The 20,135-nt window shown below is 45.0% G+C and overlaps 1 protein-coding gene across 5 annotated transcripts in view; it reads right to left on the bottom strand.

Annotated features, from left to right (window-relative positions):
- The window catches only part of EPHA5 (EPH receptor A5), a 333,714-nt gene that overhangs the window by 268,685 nt on the left and 44,894 nt on the right, over positions 1-20,135 (bottom strand). For all 5 annotated transcript variants that reach the window (XM_026653262.1, XM_026653257.1, XM_026653258.1 and 2 more), the window contains exon 3: positions 399-1,062. In XM_026653262.1, coding sequence (XP_026509047.1) covers positions 399-1,062 — 664 coding nt within the window. The remainder of the gene's footprint in view (positions 1-398; positions 1,063-20,135) is intronic.

Here is a 20,135-nt window from a genome sequence, read left to right as displayed (position 1 = left end):
TGTAACGCTTCCAAGCAGTAATCCAGAAGGGAGAAAACAAACCTTTAAACATTTTATCATCCGAAAATGCCAAAGTTAAATAGATATATATATATAAAACCATTATAATGGGCCAGATTCTGATCCCCTCATTCACTCCGAATAGCACGTTACGCCACAAGTACCACTACTGAGCAGATTCTCCACACTCACAGCACTCTGGCAGTGGAAAGAGCCTTTAACGAGGAGTAAATTACAGCCTCTTTCCATGGCTCTGGTGAATGAGAACCAGGTCCACTGACTTCAGTGAGATGATCTATGACATATGGTACTCTGCAGCGTGAAGGAGCGTACCCAAATATGGCCCAAGATGTGTGTCGTGCAAAACCAGAGCACCAGTTTCCCTTGCAAATTCTTACCTTGACAGGTGCTGTTCTTCTCCTCGTACCCTGCCTTACACATGCATTTTCCAATGGGCACCAGCCATTCCCCTTCTGCACTGCAGTGCATCTTTGGAGGCTCATCGGTCACAGAGTGGTTCACACACGAGCCCGACACTTCCAGCAGCTGGGAGGAATCTGCCCCAGTGATGGTGTCGGGAAAGAGGGCCAGGTTACGTATAACGGAAGGGCACTTTTTGTAATACACTCGCACGGACACCAGGGCGATGCAGGCACCTACATCCTGGAAAGCCAAGTAAAATCCCTTTTTGGTCAGAGGCCCAACATCTCTGACCTCGGTGTTCAGTTTCATGACTCGGTCTCCAAGGTCGAGCTCTGTGAAGCTCTCATCTGCGGCAATGGTGTCGATCTTGATGTACTGGTTTTCTTTGACGTTCCTTCCGTCTGCGTCGTCCGATTCAAAGTAATACACATTGAAAGTCTCTTTGCAAGTCCCGAGTCCTCCTGGAAGACTGTTACAGTCCCTCAGAGTGAACTTGAGTTCAATGAAGATCCGGGAGGCTCCTTCATTGGAGATCCAGCTAGTCAGAAGCCAGTTGTTCTGATTCTGTTCCATTACTTTGCACACTTGATATGTGTGTATTGGAGCATAATTTTCATCCACCTCACCAATTTCTTCCCACTGTGCAAAAAGAGAGAGGATTACTTAAAAAAAAAAAGCAAGCAAGCCACAAATCCCTAAAAATCTTAACTTTCTTGCAAGAGAGCTGCACTGCTGGAAGAAATGAGAATGTTAAAATGATTTCCATACCCTAGGCCTGACCCAATGCCCCACGAAGTCAGAGGACAGATTCCTACTGAACATAAAGGCCACTGAGGGCAGGACTACGCTTGCAGATGTAGAGAGCTGTGAGTTAAACCGGCCCTCGTAGAGCGCAGTAGGGAAAGCGCTGCTGTGTGTCCACACTGACAGCTACAAGCGCACTGGCGTGGCCACATTTGCAGCACTTACAGCGGCCAGAGAGAGCAGTGCATTGTGGTAGCTATCCCAGCATGCAAGTGGCTGCAGCGTGCTTTTCAAATGGGGGTGGGGTGGAGTGTGACAGGGAGTGTGTTGTGTGTATGTGGGGGGAGAGAGAGTGGGTTTTTGGGGGGCTCAGAGCATGTCAGCATGCTGTCTTGTAAATTCAGACAGCAGAAGATCCCCTTCTCCCCCTCCCCCCGCCTCTCTCTCTCACACACAGCATTCCACAGTAATGGTTTGCTTTGATATCCACATTCCTGCAGCGATTCCAAAACAATGACAAGAGTGGCCACTTGATTTCAGGGGATTATGGGACGTTTCCAGAGACCGATCAGAGCGCAGTAATGCAACACCTCATTCACACTGTCACCCAGGCGTTTCACCCGAGGCGCACCAAGCGTGATGCTTCTCGCCAAGGTGGAGTACCAGGAAAGCTCTAGCCCTGGAGTCAGAGCGCTCTACGTGCCTTGCCAGTGTGGACGGGTCGTGAACTAGGGCGCCTGGGGCTGCTTTAATGCGCTCTAACTCGCAAGTGTAGCCAAGCCCTGAGTAAGGCCTTCTGTTTGGAAACAAGTGAGAACTGGTCAAAAATTCTTTTTTATTGTTGCTTTTGTTAAGTATTGGTTTTTCAATGCGGTTGCTTAACAGAGTTGCAGTATTTAAGGCAAGACTATGGCTTGCTCTATGCAGCCAGGCAGTGGAGTGAAGGTGTATAAGGGTCCCCCATTTATTCCCTGCATGACCCCACAGCATCACTGACCAGTGCACAGGAAGAATAGCAGATTCCTCAGGTCCACTCTTCCCCTCCATACAGGTGGGCAGGGAATGGGCAGAGAGGGGCATGGAATATGGCAAGTCAGAGCAAAGAGAGAAGTAATCTGCTATCAATATAAATCCATAGCAGATTACTTCCCCTAGAGCAAAACGGGATGAATTGTGACCGCTGGACTACTCCAGGGATGGTCCACTACACCTTGCTTCTTATGCAGGGCACCAGGTATAGTCACAATCAAGCCATTAATGAGGATTGTCTAGCAACGTTTCTCATTTCAAATTATTTTTAAATGTACCACTTTGAAGGAATGTTAGTCAACTGCACAGCTGCAAGCGGCACAGAGATAGCACCTAGAATAACACTCTACACCGCTGAAGTCTGCTTTCCGCTAGCATCCAAGTTCTCTCTGCTTTTCACAACTGAAGTGTCACATTTAAAGACCCGATCAACCCACTAAGTGATACGGTGCTGCGGACGGGAGCCTTGGAAGAGCTAACGATGTTTCCAGTGTTGCTCATTTCTCCTACTTTTGATCTGTTCACCTGGAAGGCTCTAATTCCTAAGATCTCTTTCATCTACTCTCGGCAGGGCCGGCTCTAGGTACCAGCACTCCAAGCATGTGCTTGGGGCGGCACTTTCGAAGGGGCGGCACTCTGCCCCCCTGCTTTTTTATTTTTTTTGCTGGGAGCCCGTGTGAGGACAGGAATAGCAACCCTCCCCTTTTGCAACTAGGTGCACTTTTTGCCACGCGACCATCAAAGTAGGGCACCATGGGACTCAGCGAGGAACTGGCTGGTGGGGCGAGCGCGGAGGGGAATAAACCCCCAGCACCTCTGTGCCGGGCAGGAGGATGGGGTGCAGCTGTGCCTCTGTGCTCCCATCATGGCAGCAGCTGCTGCTGGGAGAGGTTCTGCCGCTGCAGCTTCTCCTCCTGCTGCTCTTGCAAGTGGCGGAGGCTCCTCCAGCCCCTGTCAGTGCAGAGAAGAGCCTGGTTTGGAGTCCCGGTCCGGAAGCGGAGCTCATGCTGCCCGTCAGGTATTTCTACATCCAGTCGGTTCGCGCAGCTGGACAGAACTTCACCCGCTCCTCCCCTCCTCCCCCGCACTGTGCACACATCTGCTCTTTAGCCCCGTCTCTGATTGTGGCTTTTGTTCTCCAGGCTGTGATCTGAGCCGCAAGCCTGGCTCAGGGGGGTCTGGGGCTAAGAAAACTGTCACCGGAAGGAGTTGACTCAGGATGAGAAGCGGATCCAAAGAGCCTTAAGTTTTTCCCCCTACGCTTTCCCCTTTCTAGCCCCCGAGGTGCTTTGGTGTGCTCCAGTAACCCAGGCTCAATCTCTGCTGCTTTTTCATCTTGCAACGTCAGAGGCATCTCACAATAATACATGTATGTTTAAACACATAAAGTCTCACGCTGTGATAAGCTCACCGACAACATTAAAATCCTACATTACTCTTCCACTGGCCAGTGTCTTTCCATGCAACCCTGCATCTTCTCTCCAGTTTCCTAAATAATAGGAACAAAACCAAAAAAAATGGCAAAGAGCAAATGTGTAAAAGACAAAAAAGGGGGAGGGGAGGGAGGCCAAAATTTTTTTTGCTTGGGTAAGCAAAAAACCTAGAGCCGGCGCTGACTCTCGGGGTTGTTCAGTTTTGATGTTTGCGTCTGATTATATTGGCCAGTGCCTCATTGCAAGAAATCAAAGTACATAGAGTATAATGTGAACACGAGGCAGACCCTGGTAACAAGTAATAGCCACATCATGGGCTGAATACACTCTAAGGCTAAAGGTCTGTTTATAGCACATATTGTCTGAAGCCTTCAGCACCAGGGTATTATTTCCGGGCAGAGGTGACAGAAACCACCCCCAAGTTAGTATCATCAGGCTGATTTTTTTCATGAAATTTTTGACATGCATTTTCAATGAAAGAGAAGGAAATACATGACAGGAAAACACAATGGGCTGCCGGACTGCTGAAAAGAGAAGCTGTAAAACCACAGTAAGCAGAGCCTTTTGTCCCCTCCGTCCACCACTCCCTCCCTGGCTATGTCTATGCGGCAGCCCAGTGGGCGAGTACAGCAGGTGTGGATAGACCCAAGCTGGCTTTAATCCAGTTAGATGAAAGTTAGGTTGGGGAATAGCTGCGAAGCCCACCTGGGGCCCTGGGTGCATACCTGAGCGGCCTCTGCCCATGCTGGAGTCACACCTCCCAACTGCCGTGTAGACATACCCACTCTCGCTGCACTTTCTCTTCTTGTTCGGTTCTCTCTAGCCTTCCCCTCACCTCCTGGCCCCGCTCCCCTCCCTACAGGGCAACAGTCTCCCCCAGAATCCAGGGGATTTATTTCAGGTTACACTGTGTGTCAGAACCAATCTGGGAGGAAAGGTTGGAACGCTGGCAACGTGAACGAAGGGCTTGCGTCACCCTCCTGGGCACATGGAGCTGCAAACTGGGGCCCCCTGTCCTTGTGAGGGTGTGGCTGTCATGACACAATCAAATCTACTCTTACAGGGCCAGCGGCAGCCCCTTTTCTCTCAGTGCGTGGCACCTCACTCTGGAAGCAGCCCCCCGAAATAAGGCCCCTATCTGACAAAGCCTTACATGTGCATGACATATGATTAAAGTGAGATTTTTCACCCCCTTCTCTCGGCACTCGTAAATCAGGTGTGACTTGGCACTGCAGCCGGCTGATAAAAGTGCGATTTTCGAGTTGATGATGTCCCATTCATTGAATCTGGTTTCGAGTTTATACATAGTTAGAAAAGACTGTTAATGACAACGAACGGTTACTATATGTGTGCATGCCCATGCAAGAATGTCTGAGTATGCACGTTTCAGAGTAGCAGCCGTGTTAGTCTGTATCCGCAAAAAGAACAGGAGTACTTGTGGCACCTTAGAGATTAACAAATTTATTAGAGCATAAGCTTTCGTGGGCTACAACCCACTTCTTCGGATGCATAAGCTTATGCTCTAATAAATTTGTTAGTCTCTAAGGTGCCACAAGTACTCCTGTTCTTTTTGAGTATGCACGGTGCTCTATGGGTCAGCTCCTGCACCAAGGAAATCAGTGGACGTTTTACTGTTCCCTTGACCGGGAGCAGGAGCTGTAAAGGGCTGACCTTAAACTTTGTGAAGACAATGCTCATTGAAGCTGGGGAGGCAGTGAGGCCTAGGGGCTAGCGCACTAGAGTGGGACTTAGAAGACCTAAGTTCTATTCACAGCTCTGCCATTGACCTTGGATAAGCCTCTTTGTGCCTCAAAAAGAACCGGAGTACTTGTGGCACCTTAGAGACTAACACATTTTTTTGAGCATAAGCTTTCGTGGGCTAGAACCCACTTCATCGGATGCATGGAGTGGAAAATACAGTAGGAAGATATATATACACAGAGGACATGAAAAACGGGTATTGCCATACTAACTATAACAAGAGTAATCAGTTAAGGTGGGCTATTATCAGCAGGAGAAAAAAAACTTTTGTAGTGATAATCAGGATGGCCCATTTCCAACAGTTGACAAGAAGGTGTGAGTAACAGTAGGGGGGAAAATTAGCATGGGGAAATAGGTTTTACTTTGTGTAATGACCCATCCACTCCCAGTCTTTATTCAAGCCTAATTTAATGGTGTCCAGTTTGCAAATCAAATTCTGCAGTTTCTCGTTGGAGTCTGTTTTTGAAGTTTTTCTGTTGGAGTATTGCGACTTTGAGGTCTGTAATCGAGTGACCAGGGAGGTTGAAGTGTTCTCTGACTGGTTTTTGAATGTTATAATTCTTGATGTCTGATTTGTGTACATTTATTCTTTTGCATAGAGACTGTTCGGTTTGGCCAATACATGGCAGAGGGGCATTGCTGGCACATGATGGCATATATCACATTGGTAGATGTGCAGGTGAACAAACCCCGGATGGTGTGGCTGATGTGATTAGGTCCTATGATGGTGTCCCCGAATAGTTATGTGGACAGAGTTGGCAACGGGCTTTGTTGCAAGGATAGGTTCCTGGGTTAGCGTTTTTTGTTGTGTGGTATTTGGTTGCTCAAATAAATTTGTTAGTCTCTAAAGTGCCACAAGTACTCCTCGTTCTTTTTGCTGATACAGACTAACACGGCTGCCCCTCTGAAACCTGTCTTTGTGCCTCAAGATGCCCATTTCCTGGAGGCGCACTAATTCTGACCTCCTTTGTGAAGCGTGAACTTTGAGAACTACTGATGAAAAGTGGTATAGAAGAGCAAGGCATTTTACTTCAGTGGATGCATGGTAGAGGCCCGAATATGATATTTAGAGAGCATCTGACCCTCCGTATAATTTGCTCCATTCCCAAGTAATTACACTTTGCTACAGTTGACCATTACACCATCTGACAATTTCTAACAATTGCTCTTCTTAAAGGAGTGTTGAAAATTTGCAGAATGATGTTGCTTATTGTCTATCTGCACAAGACTGGTGTTCAGAACACCCACATCTCAGGTTCTCCGCTGTTGTGAAATTAAGCTGATTTTCATTACACAAATCTAGGATTTGTGGTTGTGGGAATATACAGAAATAGAAGGCTCATTTGTTTAGCTATAAAAATTAAATCCAGCAATATTTCCTGTTTCCTCCAAGTGCTAACACAACATAAGAGAGCAGATACAAGCAGAAATAGATTAATTGAGCCAGATTCTGATCTCAGTTGCAGCAAAGTAAATGGGGCATAACTCCATTGACTGCGGTCAGGATATGCCAATTTACAGCACTGCAGCTGAGATCAGAATCTGTGGCATCGGTCCCACCTGCCATCAAAAATAGAGCTGTCATCGGAGATGGAAAGGAAAAGGAAGTGCTAATGAGTTAAGGCTGCTTATCTCTGTACATCCACAAGGGAAAAGCATCCAGATCTTATCAAGGCCTCCCACCTTTCACACTCCGCTCTGTCCTGCCATTTAATCTGATCTTCTTCATTCCTGTCTTCATGTAGGAAAGCACCCTTTATTTCTCCTCTGATTAGGTGAACCACTTTTTTTTGTTTGTTATTCTGGAGACTGTAATCATTCTGTTACTGTTCTGGTTCTTACATCCATCCCTGAAAAAGCGTAAGGGGCTAATCACCCCTGGTCTTGACTTTCTTGATTAATATTTTAGACATTATACAAAGCACTTCAAACAGAAAAGGAATAAAAACAAACTAGAAGCCCCAGCTGATGAAATACGTTCCGTAACGGTTCATGAAAAAGAAAACTTGCCACATTAATACGACAACATCCAGCTGAACGTATTTGCATGAAAAAATTAAGTACAGCAGAACTGAAAAATTGCATGACACATTTTAATTCCTCTCTGCAGTACACATTTTTGAGATATCAATCAATGCTATCTGCAGGATTAAAACAAAAATGCAACATTAATTTGGTGCTAAATGTTTCTTCTAAGTCTTTAATAGCCTTAAGAAGGAAAACACAAACACACTTCAATGGCCTCATGTTAAATGATTTCTAGAAGACCTGTTTCTGAATGAGAAATGTTCAGTAGGCTTCAGCTAGTGAGTTAACAGGAGCTAGAGTTGCCCTTTCCTCCAACAATATGGGGACATTCAGTTCACACAGACTGCCAAGGAAAAGGCCAAAAGATACCATGGATCCAAGTCAAAATACAAGCTGAAGAGCTCAGCACAGTTCAGCCTCATGTTCAAGTGCTAATTTTAAAGTACATACACAAACTGGCAATACCTCTTTCAATCTGTGCCATTTCAGGAGTCACCGCTTGATGATGCACTGCTATGGGTTGTTACTTTTTTAAAAAAAAAATTACAGAATGAGAAAAAGGTTCAAAATTTCAGTCACAAGAAAAGTATCATGAGAAACTTAGACACTGGTCCCTCGGGTTCTTCATTTAAAACTATCGAGGGGCACATGGTACGACTCCATATTGCTTGATGGTGATAAGTGAGAAGCTAAAATAAGAACCTGAAACATGTTACCACTGTTGGGGGAGGGCTGCCATACAAGCATCAAGGACAATAAGATGGGACAGGGGATCTCAAACTTTTTCAGAGTGTGGAGCACATCCCCGTAGACACCTCTCCTCCTATGGGCTCTTATGGACCACCTCCCCTTCCACTGGTGACTGAACAAATCTTCCCCACTTGAACTGGATGTCTCATTGATTACCTCCCATCCCATTGGCTGCCTCGTGGACCGCCTAAGTTCCCATATGGTGATTATGCCACATTCATGTGGCCGCCCAGTGACTTGCTTACATGGAAACATAACATTAGGGAAGTAATGATGTATTTTAAACTGAGTCTTATGCGATCAGGGTTTAGTCCATTTGGAAAAATAATTCATCACATTGTCTCTATTCCCACTTCATTTTCTCTCCCTCTCCCATCTAGTCTATCCATCTCTCTCTCACCCTGCCCCTTTGCACACATTACTTTGTCACTTGGTCCTTTTCCCCTCGTCTGCATCCTTCCCTGATGCATGGTCCCCTCCCACCCTGGGCATTCCATTTCCATGGATGGGTCTGCTTCCACTCCCACCCCATACTGCTGGCTCTCAGTTACAGGCCCTGAGTGCAGCCTGCCTTAAATACAAAAGGGCTAATAAATTATTTTTTCCCCATATGTTTGGTACATACCCAGAGCTACAGTTTCCTCCCAAACTGTAACACACACCATGAGAAAACCTCACATTTATCAGGACAGTATTCTCAGCCATCCAGTTATACATTTTCCTGATCATATACTCCCCCATAGAAACCAAAGGCATTCCACATAACCCATCAGATTCCTACCTAAAACCAACCTCTAACTCCTTCTGGGCCTTGCAACCTGCTTGGAAGGCTAACAAACAGAGAGTGCCCTGTTAATTTACAACCAAGCAGCTGCAGCTGGATCACTTCCATCAGTCTCAGATATTGGCCTACATGGACCACTGCTCTGATCTGGTAAAGCAATTACTATGTTCCTAGGCTCCCACTCGCCTCCCTCTGCACTGTGTATACTCAGTCAACTGTGCCAGCAGCAATCCTGCAGCAGATCTTGGTCGTCCATGGTAAGTGAGGGCCCTCGCCTCCACCAGAGATCTGTGGGGTTGGAGCCCCATGGGATGTAGGGTGCAGGGTGGGTTGGAGCAGGGGCACCAGACATTCCTCTCCCCATTGTCCGTTGCTGACTCTGAGGATATCCGAGTCAGGATTGAGTTGGGAATGGTTCCACTCTCTGCGGCTGACGCGTCACTGCATCCATCAAGCTCATAAAGGGGCCATGAGGAATAAGGAGCATAGGGATGACAATGAGAGGCCAGCTCTGCACATGCCAGCTTGGGGCTCTCCTTTCCTACAGATCCCTGGGATCTAACCTCTCCCGCTCAACTCCATCTTCTCCTGCCTAAGGTGGAACAGCGGCTGGCAAAAAAAGCATCATGGGAACTCTTGCACCCCAGCCATTCCTGAGGTTCTCTCCATTGCAAAGGAGGATCCAGTCCAGCTCACATCCCTTGCTTTGAACATCTGAAAGCTGCAGAGATAACCCACCTGTTCATACCCACCCTAGAGTGAGGCAAAGTTTGCCCTGAGTTATAGCAATGCAGCCACAGTGACTCCAGAGAGCTTGCACTGATGCAAATGAGAGCAGAATTTGGGTACATGTGAATTCCTGCACTCAAATCAAACAGAAAACCCATTCCCTCCCCACACTTTTGCGCTTTCAGGCACATAACGTAGGGCAATCTCTGTCATTTCCTTAGGAGCTGGCTACCGATCAATAGCTTCCAGCTCAACACTGGCAAGATGCAAGCACTACTTCCTAGCGCAGAACTTTTCTCAGGCAAACTGCTCCTTTCCCCTTTGGGATCAGGATTGTCATTCTGTGCATGAACTCTGGTTTGGGACATTGTGAACACTGTTATGAGGACAGTGTACATCCCTTCCAGAACATCACGCTAGGGAAGGCACGTGACAATCCCACGTGTCGCAATTATTGCTAAATGGCAAGCGGTGTCTTCCAAATAAGGTGTAGGTATCCCCGAATCATTCTTTCATTAGTTCTCAGTGACTTCACTGTAAGGCAACTTAGTCTGACTTTCCTCTATCTCTTGAGACTCATTTGAAAATGGCCTGGACCTTGGTTACCCTACCAGGTGTACCACCTATTCCTGCTACCAGCAACATAGCTCTAATGTCACTTTCACTGACCATATCTTCCAGAATCAAAAGCAAAAACGTACCTTTTCAGCCATCTGCAAACTTGCCTCCAGCTACTGTATTAGAAAGTTCAAAAAACAGGAAATCTGTCCAAGCAGATTCTCCTCCGGTGTATACCCTGTGCAACCTCACTGGGGTTAGATGAGGGGAAAGAATAATACATAGCCTCCTGCACTGCAGAAGCCTGTGGAAGTGGTAACACAATTGTTTCTGTGTGCTCTCATTGGCTGCAGCAATGCACAGGCATAGACGCATGGAGGTTGCTTTGCCACTCTGCTATTCAGTCAGACGCCAATGTGCAGTGCTGCTGCGTTTTGCCATTTTGTCATGGGGTTAAGGAGAGTTAATGCTATTCTTAAAGCCCCAGTTCTTAGGTCATGTGATTATGTGAGAATCTCAACTTTTTTTTAAAAGAGAGATTCTATTCCTCCTGGTTTTGGAGAAAAACTTCAAAATAGGCTCAAAAACTAGGTGGCAAATAAAAAGAACCTGACACTTATCCTACGTATACATCTCGTGATTTGGGGGTCCTGACTCATCATTTTCGAATGTTGGGGTTGGGAGCCATTTCCCCTCTCCAAGGAAGTGTGCTGCCTAACGCTCTGGATAGCAGTAATGTCCCATGTGTGGTTTCTAGGCACTGCAGAGGTGATGGATGGAAATGTGGTGGCCAACCACAGGATCACAAGGAGCACAGATGCAGTTGGCTTAAAGATCTGCAGGATAAACAGTGCCATTCTATGTAGATCCCCAGGCAAGGTGAAAACATGTTGGCCACCTCTCCCTTCCATTTCTGAGCTACCACTCGCTCACTGGTCACAGGCTCCAGTTCAGAACAACTTAGGCATGTTCTTAACTTTAAACACATTAGTCCCATTTATGTCGATGGGACTGCTCATGCTTAAAGTTAAACTTCTGTGGAAGGGTTCTGCTAAACAGGACTAGCCATGGGAACTAGTGGCTTCCTTAAAGATATAGCGTGACAGCAGCCTGAGGTCGAGCCTGCACAACTTTGCACTGGAAGGGGAGTATATTGTGTCCAGCACCACATTTCAGGAAGGATGTTGACAAACCGGAAAAAGTCCAGAGAAGAGCAACAAAAATGATGAAAGGTCTAGAAAACATGACCTCTGAGGGAAGATTGAAAAAAATGAGTTGGGTGGGGTCAGACAATAATTATGAGAATGGTGGAGTCAGACAATAATTATGTAATGACAATAGATACGGAGATCCACAAAGTTAATGCTTTATAACCAGTAAAACACCAGTTGTCAAAACCACATGTAAACAGATCTACAGAGTTTATATGAAATATATAAAGAGTTTCTGGCGCTGCCTATCTGTAAATTTCGATCATCATCATGGGAAATATTTTTTATCGGTTTGTGTGTGCAAAGTGAAATCAACATTTATTGATAAAAATCTAATCCTTTCAACCCTGAAGTCACACAGCTTCCAAACATTTTTTCCAAGGTCTGATATTGAGGAAAAAACTTTAGAACTCGGGAATTAACTTTCTTATCTCTTCTTGCTGACAACACTTAGTTAAGGCAAAGGGACATAATGCACAAAAGGCATACAGTAAAGAAAGGATCTAATCATTTTTTTTCACTCAGGTAAGAATTTGGCCTTATTAAAAAAAGGGGTGTGAAGACAAATAGCAGCAGAATATTTTATGGTGGTTTAGCACATTCTCCTCAATTTCTCTAGTTTAAAAGAAGAGAATATCAAAAATTAAACTATTTTCCTAACCCTTTTCTGCCGGCTTTCATTAGATCCATTCTGTTTATAGTCAAAGAAACAAAGCGTGTGTAGTACATACTGTACTCAAAACAAGGTAGGACCTAATCCATAGCCCACAGAAGTCAATGGGACTCTTTCCATTAACTTCACCGTGGCTTGGATCAGGCCTCAAAAGATTATTTTTCCTAAAGAAATAAATCGGACACAAAATCTTTAAATTGAAAGGTGGGGGGGGGGAGGCGCATAATGAATCGGGAATCCTAGCTTGAAATCCACTCGATTTGGGTCGTGTAATATTTTCACATCCAGCACACTGAGAGTCATAACAAACAACTCTATAAAATATTAAACCATTGGAATATATACAATTTAAAACAAATAAAAGAACTGCAAAAGCCCAGGTCATATTTTTTTTTTGTAATTTGGATTAATCTTCCCCAAAAAGGATTTTTTTTTGTTTTTGTTTTTTTAAATCGGGTAAGTCAGAACCGATCCTAAGTGCTTGATAAAACTTGTGTTCCATTTATAATTTCATGGCACGCCAGTGGCATATCAAAAATCATCCAGGGAAGGAGTTTAGCATTTCAGTCAGGACTCAGAAGGATGCTGAAAACAGCCTGCCGCTTCGGATTCTCATTACCCTTCCCCTGCCAGCCCCCACACTTCTCAGTAGCACTGCTCTTTCAGCAGGAGATTCCTATTTTTGTGTAATCACTTCAGCAATTACCAATACTCCCAGAAGACTGGCACCTTCAGACATGCCTGCCATTTCGGCAGCCGCCTTGGTGGTACCCTTGTCCTTTGCTCCCTACCTGCTTCTTATAGACCAGTGTGGATAAAAAGGTCCTGGCTAACACAACCACACTATTTCTTTTGCACGTTCCGACGAGGAGACGCACACAACATGATTTAAAGGCTGGGCACGGGATCCTGCAGGCAGGAAAAACAAAGTTGCAGCTACAAAGAAAGCCAACGCTACTGCCTGATGACAGTGCCTTGGGTTTCACCATTCCCTCAGATTCGGTTTGTCAGCCTCAGAGCTGATATCTATATTAACTAACGAATGCTCACATATTCCCTGCCATCTTTTGTGTGCTAGGTTTCAAAGGGAAAAGGCTTGCCTGGCGGAGAGCAGACTTAAATAAATAAAGAGAGGAATATATTTCAAGTTCCTGAGTAAATTCTCACTGAGGCTGCTTTCAGGGGCTCTAACTGTCCATAAGTGCATCTGAAAAAACATCTGCAACAGAAGGGTGGCAAAGAAGCTGACCGAGAAAACAAGATTTAAATCCACGTTAAAGGCTACCCAACTCCACGCTGAGATTTCTCAAGGCAGGTTTTAACCAGAGACCTTCTTTTATGTCCCTACATGATGCTGAACCTTTGGACAAACCAAAGATTTAGCACAGGCTGGGGGAATGGTTCATGCCCCATTTCCACAACAAAATGGAACCATGTTGTATGTGAGTTGGATGGCACCCAACCCACTCGCCCCTCTCTGGGCATGTGCATTACACAGTCTTTAATTACATGACCACTTGCTATTTTTTCCACAAGACCTTTACAATATCACCATCCCCAAATGTTCAAGTACTGTGAATCAGGTTCCTCCAAAAATCATGCCCTTCACTTTAAAATCATGAGATCAACACACACACACCCTGAAATGCGGGGTTCTTTTTCTTTGCCTTCTAGTTTTTGAGTCTTTATGATGCACTTGGGTCACATTTCTCCACAACCATGAGGACTAGACACTTACTTCTTTGTAATGTAAGATGGGAATTTCTCACAATCACATGACACCAGGAGCTGGGGGTTTAAAAAATACAAAATATCACAAAATTCACAAAAAGAATTGCAAGAATCGGCAACACTGCCTCTACGTTACTCAGTCCACAGAATGGAAGCATTAAGGTTACACAGGCAACTGTAAATCTGAGTGCTTGATTTTATAAACTAAATATTCTTCTAATACACTGGGTTGTGGTGGTTGGTTTTTTTAAATGAAATTATAGACATTTATTTCCTTGTGCCCACTGCCCTCCGTTCCTCAAATACACCCTGGAAGCGAACAGTGAAGAATCCAGGCCAAAATCTTTGTTCTTCCCTTCATTCTGACTGCTGGAAGGGAGCAGGAGAGATTTCTTTTCCTTCTCCTTCCTCGCCCTCTTCCTGGTTTCTCCTTCCTCGCCCTCTTCCTTTCTCTCTTCATCCTTGGCCTTGTTGGTTGCTGGCAGGGATGAGCAGGGAACCAGCAGTTCTGATTCTTTTGTTCCTCTCCGTAGCTCCCAAGTTTCCCATCTGGAAGACTGTCTTACAACCTTTCTGTCACAAAATCTGATCAAACACGTGAACCAAGGGAAAATGTTACAGCAAATCATATGTATCTGTTGCAATGCAAACTGAGTAACTCAAGAGCCACAAGACCAGCAAAAATATTATTAGACTAATGTGTCTGTAAAACTGGCACACAGAGATTACCAACTCATGTTACGGATGATCTTGCAACACCTATTCAACACTGAGTAGCACTTGCTCATGCAAGTATTTCCATTGAGGTCAGAGGTTCTTCTCATGTGAGTACTACTGAGGGTGAAAGTAAGACATGTAGAATGGAACAGAAATTTGGACAGCTACTGAATCTAATTAGTGCCATTGAATAGATCAGCGGTGGCCAAACTTACTGCCCCTCTGCGCCACATACAATGATCTTCAGAAGTTCGAGAGTCAAGCATGCCTGCCAGAGCTCGGGGCTTCAGCCTTGTTCCTGCTGAAGCCCCGAGTCCCAGCAGGCAGCTCCCACGTTGCTGAAGCCCCAAGACCCCCCTCCAGGCAGAGCAGAAGCCCCTACCCCACCACACTGCTTCAGGGGAGAAGCCCTGAGCTCCCTCTGCTGCAGTCTGGTAGGTGGAGAATTGGGTGGAGTGGAGGCGTGGGGGGCTCTGTGAGCTGTGCTTAACTGTAAAAGAGTCGAATGTGGCTCACGAGCCATGGTTAACAACCAATACAAATACTTGCAGATTCTAGATGTCAATGTAGATAACAAACAATAATAATTTGCCACACAAAAAAATCCCACAATAAGAAAGGATAGGTGTACAACCTCAATGTTTTTTTAAGGCACCTTCACCCTAAACTATAACATCTGGGAGATACATGCTCAGTAACATTACACCCAGGTGTTAACAATGCATTTTTTCCCAGACGGTTTCTTCTGGTGCTTTAGTCCTGAGACCGAAAGCTTTGCTCACACTTTGCTTACTTATATGTGCAATCAACGTTGTCAGAACCATCATCCAAATGGGAGGTGAACCCGGTTGGAGGTGACTGTAATCAAAACAAAAGAAGTGCCAGATCTCTAATCAGAGAAGGCTCTGACCTAGACCAAGAACAAAGCACGCTGAGTACATTATTGTCAACCCAAGCTTTAAAAAAAAGAGAAAAGGTTTGAAAACCTGTGTGCACCTTCTTTGGATTAAAGGTACGATCCTAACAACAATTTAGCACCAGGGCTCAAATACCAGGGTGATCAGCATGAGAGACAGTCGGAAAGACAGCACAAGCACATTACTTTTCATTGCTTATTATAAAGATCTTTGCAGAACAATTAAATACATGACATAGTGAATGTGTTGCATACACCTGACAGATTACTACACAAAGACTCATAGGACCAGATTTTCAAGAGCTCAGCCACACAGCAATGCCTATTTTAGGTATCTAAACAAGTGCCTGGATTTTCAAAAAGTCTCAGGCCAGATTTTCAAATATACCTAAAGAGGCAAATAGGTGCCTAGTGGGACTTTTAAAAATATTTCAGCAGGATAGGTACCTAACTCCCGGCTGTGTCTTTGAAAAGCTCATCAAAATTCAATGGGATTTAAGCATCTAACTCCCTTAGGCTTTGAAAATCTAAAATGGCCAGATTTTCAAAAGTGCTCAGCACCCATCAGCTCCTACTGGAAATAAGGGAAGTGGCTGAATACCGGGCATTTTGAAAATCAGCCATTTTACTTACGCACCTAAATGGGAGCTGTGCTCTTAAAAATCTGCCTCCTGATTGGTGGGTGCTGAGTACTTTTGAAAATCTGGACCATAATGCCTAAAAATTGAAATTTAGCAAATAAATCTATTTGTCCAACATATATTCTGACATTTGAGTAAATAAATCTGTATTTGAATCTTTTCACTATTAACTCTTTGGGGCCTTTGTAAAGCTTATGTTGAGAAAGATACTTCTCCCCCAGAACAAGCCTTATTTCTCCAAACTTTAGCTCTTGCAAAGTGGTGAAATCACTAATTAGCTCAACTCAAGTTCTAAATAATTATCATCAGCTACCTCATATTCTCTGAGTGAAATAAAAAAAAAGAGTTTAAAAGTTTCCAGTAAGAAAACTTATTTGACCGAAGAGTGCATTTAATGAAAATAAAACAGATTAACCTTTTAGTTCTCCTTATGTTGCAGATACAATTATACACACACTGGCCAAACAAATGTCCCAGCATACAATGTGCAGTGCCAGATTATAGCAAGCCTATACAATGTATCAGACCCTGCAGAGAATGTACTATTTTACCCCTGCTTTCTAATCTGCCCAAAAGCTTTTCACATACACAATATTACATTCATGGCTTAGGCCTTAACAACTGCACCCATAAATCAATTTCAAATCTTGCATTAATCATCTTCCTGTAATCAGTAGCTATTCAGCACAAATTTACATCTCATTTCTGTTGGCCAAACAGCCACATTAGGCCTTGAAGCTTATTCAGGCTTAAATGATTATATTCCCCTAATAAACGGATAGGTCCTCTCAATCCGCTTGCCGTGAGCTGCATTAACGACATTCGGCAGAAGCAGAGGCCTTGGAAAGTCAGCCATTACCAGATGCTGGCACAGCAAGCCACTGTGTGACTTTTCTGCTATTCCCAGACAGCAGGAAGAGGAAAGTAGGCGGCTGCGTATGTGTGCGTGGGCACATGCACACTTGTGTAGGTCTGTGCCTGTGTGTTGTGCATGCACATGGTGGCAAACATTCAGGGCTATATTGTGCCAATAAGGGCCTGCATAGATAAGGGAAACTTGCAATGGAGTCTCAGTACATGATTCACTCCCCGCGCCCCGCAATGTAGTCACAAGTGCAAAAATGGGCTCTGCGGTTTAATCCACTGATTTACTGGCAGTAATTCACACTAGTGCACGCTGCATTTTACATGAGTGTAGTGCATGGATCCTAGGGGTTTGCACTGGCGTAGCCGCTTGGTAGAGGGTGTCTCTATACTGCAATCATGCAGCTCGCGTGGGGCCTGGAAAAGTAAAGTCGTGGCAGTGTGACTGTCAGTGCAGGCCAGCCCCACAACTAGCTACCCAGGCTCCTTGGCAGCTGAAGCTCACACTGCTAGCTCACCAAGCTAGTGACCTTAAAGCTAGCTCGGGTATTTCAGTTCGAGCTGCAATTACCCCCATGACTGCAGCATAGACATACCCATCGACACAGCCCTGGGTTGGGAGCAGGGCAGAACCATGCCCACCTCCAGCGGGTACTGAAATGTCCACCTGTTCCTACTCCCCTTGCCAGGGCGATCGGTGTATTGGAAGGGGGCAGGGGGCTCTCGCATATCCCTCTGTCTCCCTTTAGGGGTGCAGGTGTAAAATTACTTAGACAGTAGGGAATGACCCTTGCAATGGTACAGGGATCTTGATCTTTAATAACCTGCCAATGTCACGGAACCGTGGGCAGGAACAGAAATGTTAGTCATTAGTATTAGTATTACCACAGTGCGCCGAGGGGCCCTGCTCATGGATCAGGTGCTAGGTGCTGTACAGACACTGACACGAAGTTCAGTCTCTTCCTAGCAGTCCTGAGTGCGACATCTTTATCACCAGAGGATGTCAGAAGAAAAGCAAGGGCTGGATTTTCTAAAGCGCTCAGCTCCCGTTTAGGCAGCTAAATGAGGAGGGCATGTTTTCAACAGGGCTCAACACCCAGCAGCTGCTATTGAGAACAATGGCAACTGTTGGGTGCGTAGCTCTTTGGAAAAGCTGGCCTCAAAACCCGGCAGGCAGCTGTAATTTGTTCACACCACCTTTGAATCTGGTCCCACGTGGCTTTCTTTGATCAGCTTAGTACAGGGTATTATATTTTTAATGGCTAACTCGGCACTTCCTTTCTGGATTGCCCTCACTTCATAGGTGCGACACAGGAGATTAGCACTTACCAAAGGTTGTATGTAGCTAAAGCATGAATAGTTCAGGATGGGTTTTGCTGTGATCCCAATAATGAAGCAATCCATCTTGATAGAACAAAGAGCAATTATTTAATTAAAAGATCCTCGGTAGTCTTATATTATTTAACTGATATAAAAGGCCTCACCGTGGCTGTATATTCTCTTTCAGTAGAGTTGATTCACTGTACTGAATAATATCTGAAAATGAATGAGTTTGTTATGACTGCTGTTAAGTACTTATCCAATATAGGTGATAAATTATATATGAGTACGTATTACTGTTATTCCACAATCTAGTTACGTTTTTATTATTTGAAGCCTAATTCACCATTGCACTGCACCAGAAATCAACGGAGTTACACTGGTGTAAAAGAAGTAATGCAGTTGTGAATCTGGCCTTAAATGTCTCTCTAAATCTGGATGTGAAGAAACACTGGGATATTTTATTTGATGATGGATACTTTATCCACTAACCCATCAGAGTAAGCATGTATTTCTGAGATGTTTTATATCATAACAGTTATTTTTCCTGACCTGCAATTGAATACAATTTCCTCTGCCCCCCTTTCATCTAACATGTTATTTAAAGAACCAACTGAACATGAGCTTTCTGTGTGCTGCAGTGGCTAAAAGAACAAATGCAAACCTTTGCTAACATTGTTTCTGGAACGCTAAGTCCAGGTCAGGTGGCCACATTTTAAAAAGGACAGTGAACATTGGAAAGGGTTCAGAAAAGATCTACAGTGATTCAAGATCTGGGAAACCTGCCTTACAGGGAGATACTAAAGAATCTCAATCTATTTAGTTAAGCAAAGAGTAGGTTAAGGGGTGACTTGATCACGGTCTATAAGTACCTACATGGGGAGAAGATCTCGGATAATTAAGGATATGATTCTGTCACAGAGGTCATGGATTCTGTGACTTTCCAGGACCTCCAGGACTTCTTCTGGGGCAGCAGCCCCAGGGCCACTGGAGTACCAGCTGGGGGCGGGTCAGCATCCCTTGGGCTGGAGGAGCAGTGGTCAGCCCTTCCTGCAGGAGCAACGGCAGGACTGGAGCAGCTGTTGGCAGTCAGCCCTGGTGCCGGTGGAGCAGGAGCAGTGGGCCCAGAAGAGTCACCAGAGCAGTGGCCGGTGCCAGGGCCACCAGAACAGTGGTCCCCAGGCCACTGGCACAGCGGCCAAGGTTGGGTCAGCCCCTGCTTCAGGAACAGCTGCAAGCCACCAGCAGTGCTCTGACTGTCGTCCCCTCCCCCACAGGGTATTTTTAGTAAATATCAGGGACGGGTTGTGGGCTTCCATGAATTTTTGTTTACTGCTCGTGACCTGTCCTGGACTTTTACTAAAAGCCCCTGGGACAGAATCATAACCTTATTGATAATAGATGGCTCTTTAATCTAGAAGACAAAGACATAACAAGATCCAGTGGAAGCAAGACAAATTCAAACAGGAAATAAGGTGCGGATTTTTAGACAGGGTAATTAACCATTGGAACAATTTCCCTAGGGATGTGGTGCATTCTCTATCACTTGAAATCTTTACATGAAGACTGGATGTCTCTAACAGAGATGCTCTAACCAATTGCAAGATACTGAATCTCATGCAGAAATCACTGGATGAAATGCTCCGGCCCCTGGTATACAGGAGGTCAGACCAGACAATATAATGGTCCCTCTTCTGGCCTTAAAAACCATAAATTTATTAATCTGATGGCCTTTTATTTATTTGATCTAAAATGGCTATGTAAAGTCCTACACATTTGTTTCTTGGAGGTGGGAACATATGCATAGGGGGCTTACATTACAT

Source organism: Terrapene carolina, unplaced genomic scaffold, assembly GCF_002925995.2.
Source record: "Terrapene carolina triunguis isolate 2854851 unplaced genomic scaffold, T_m_triunguis-2.0 Scaffold136, whole genome shotgun sequence".
In the NCBI taxonomy this organism is placed as follows: domain Eukaryota; kingdom Metazoa; phylum Chordata; order Testudines; family Emydidae; genus Terrapene; species Terrapene triunguis.
Note: the sequence above shows the minus strand (reverse complement) of the source record. Positions and strands in the feature narration are given on the sequence as shown.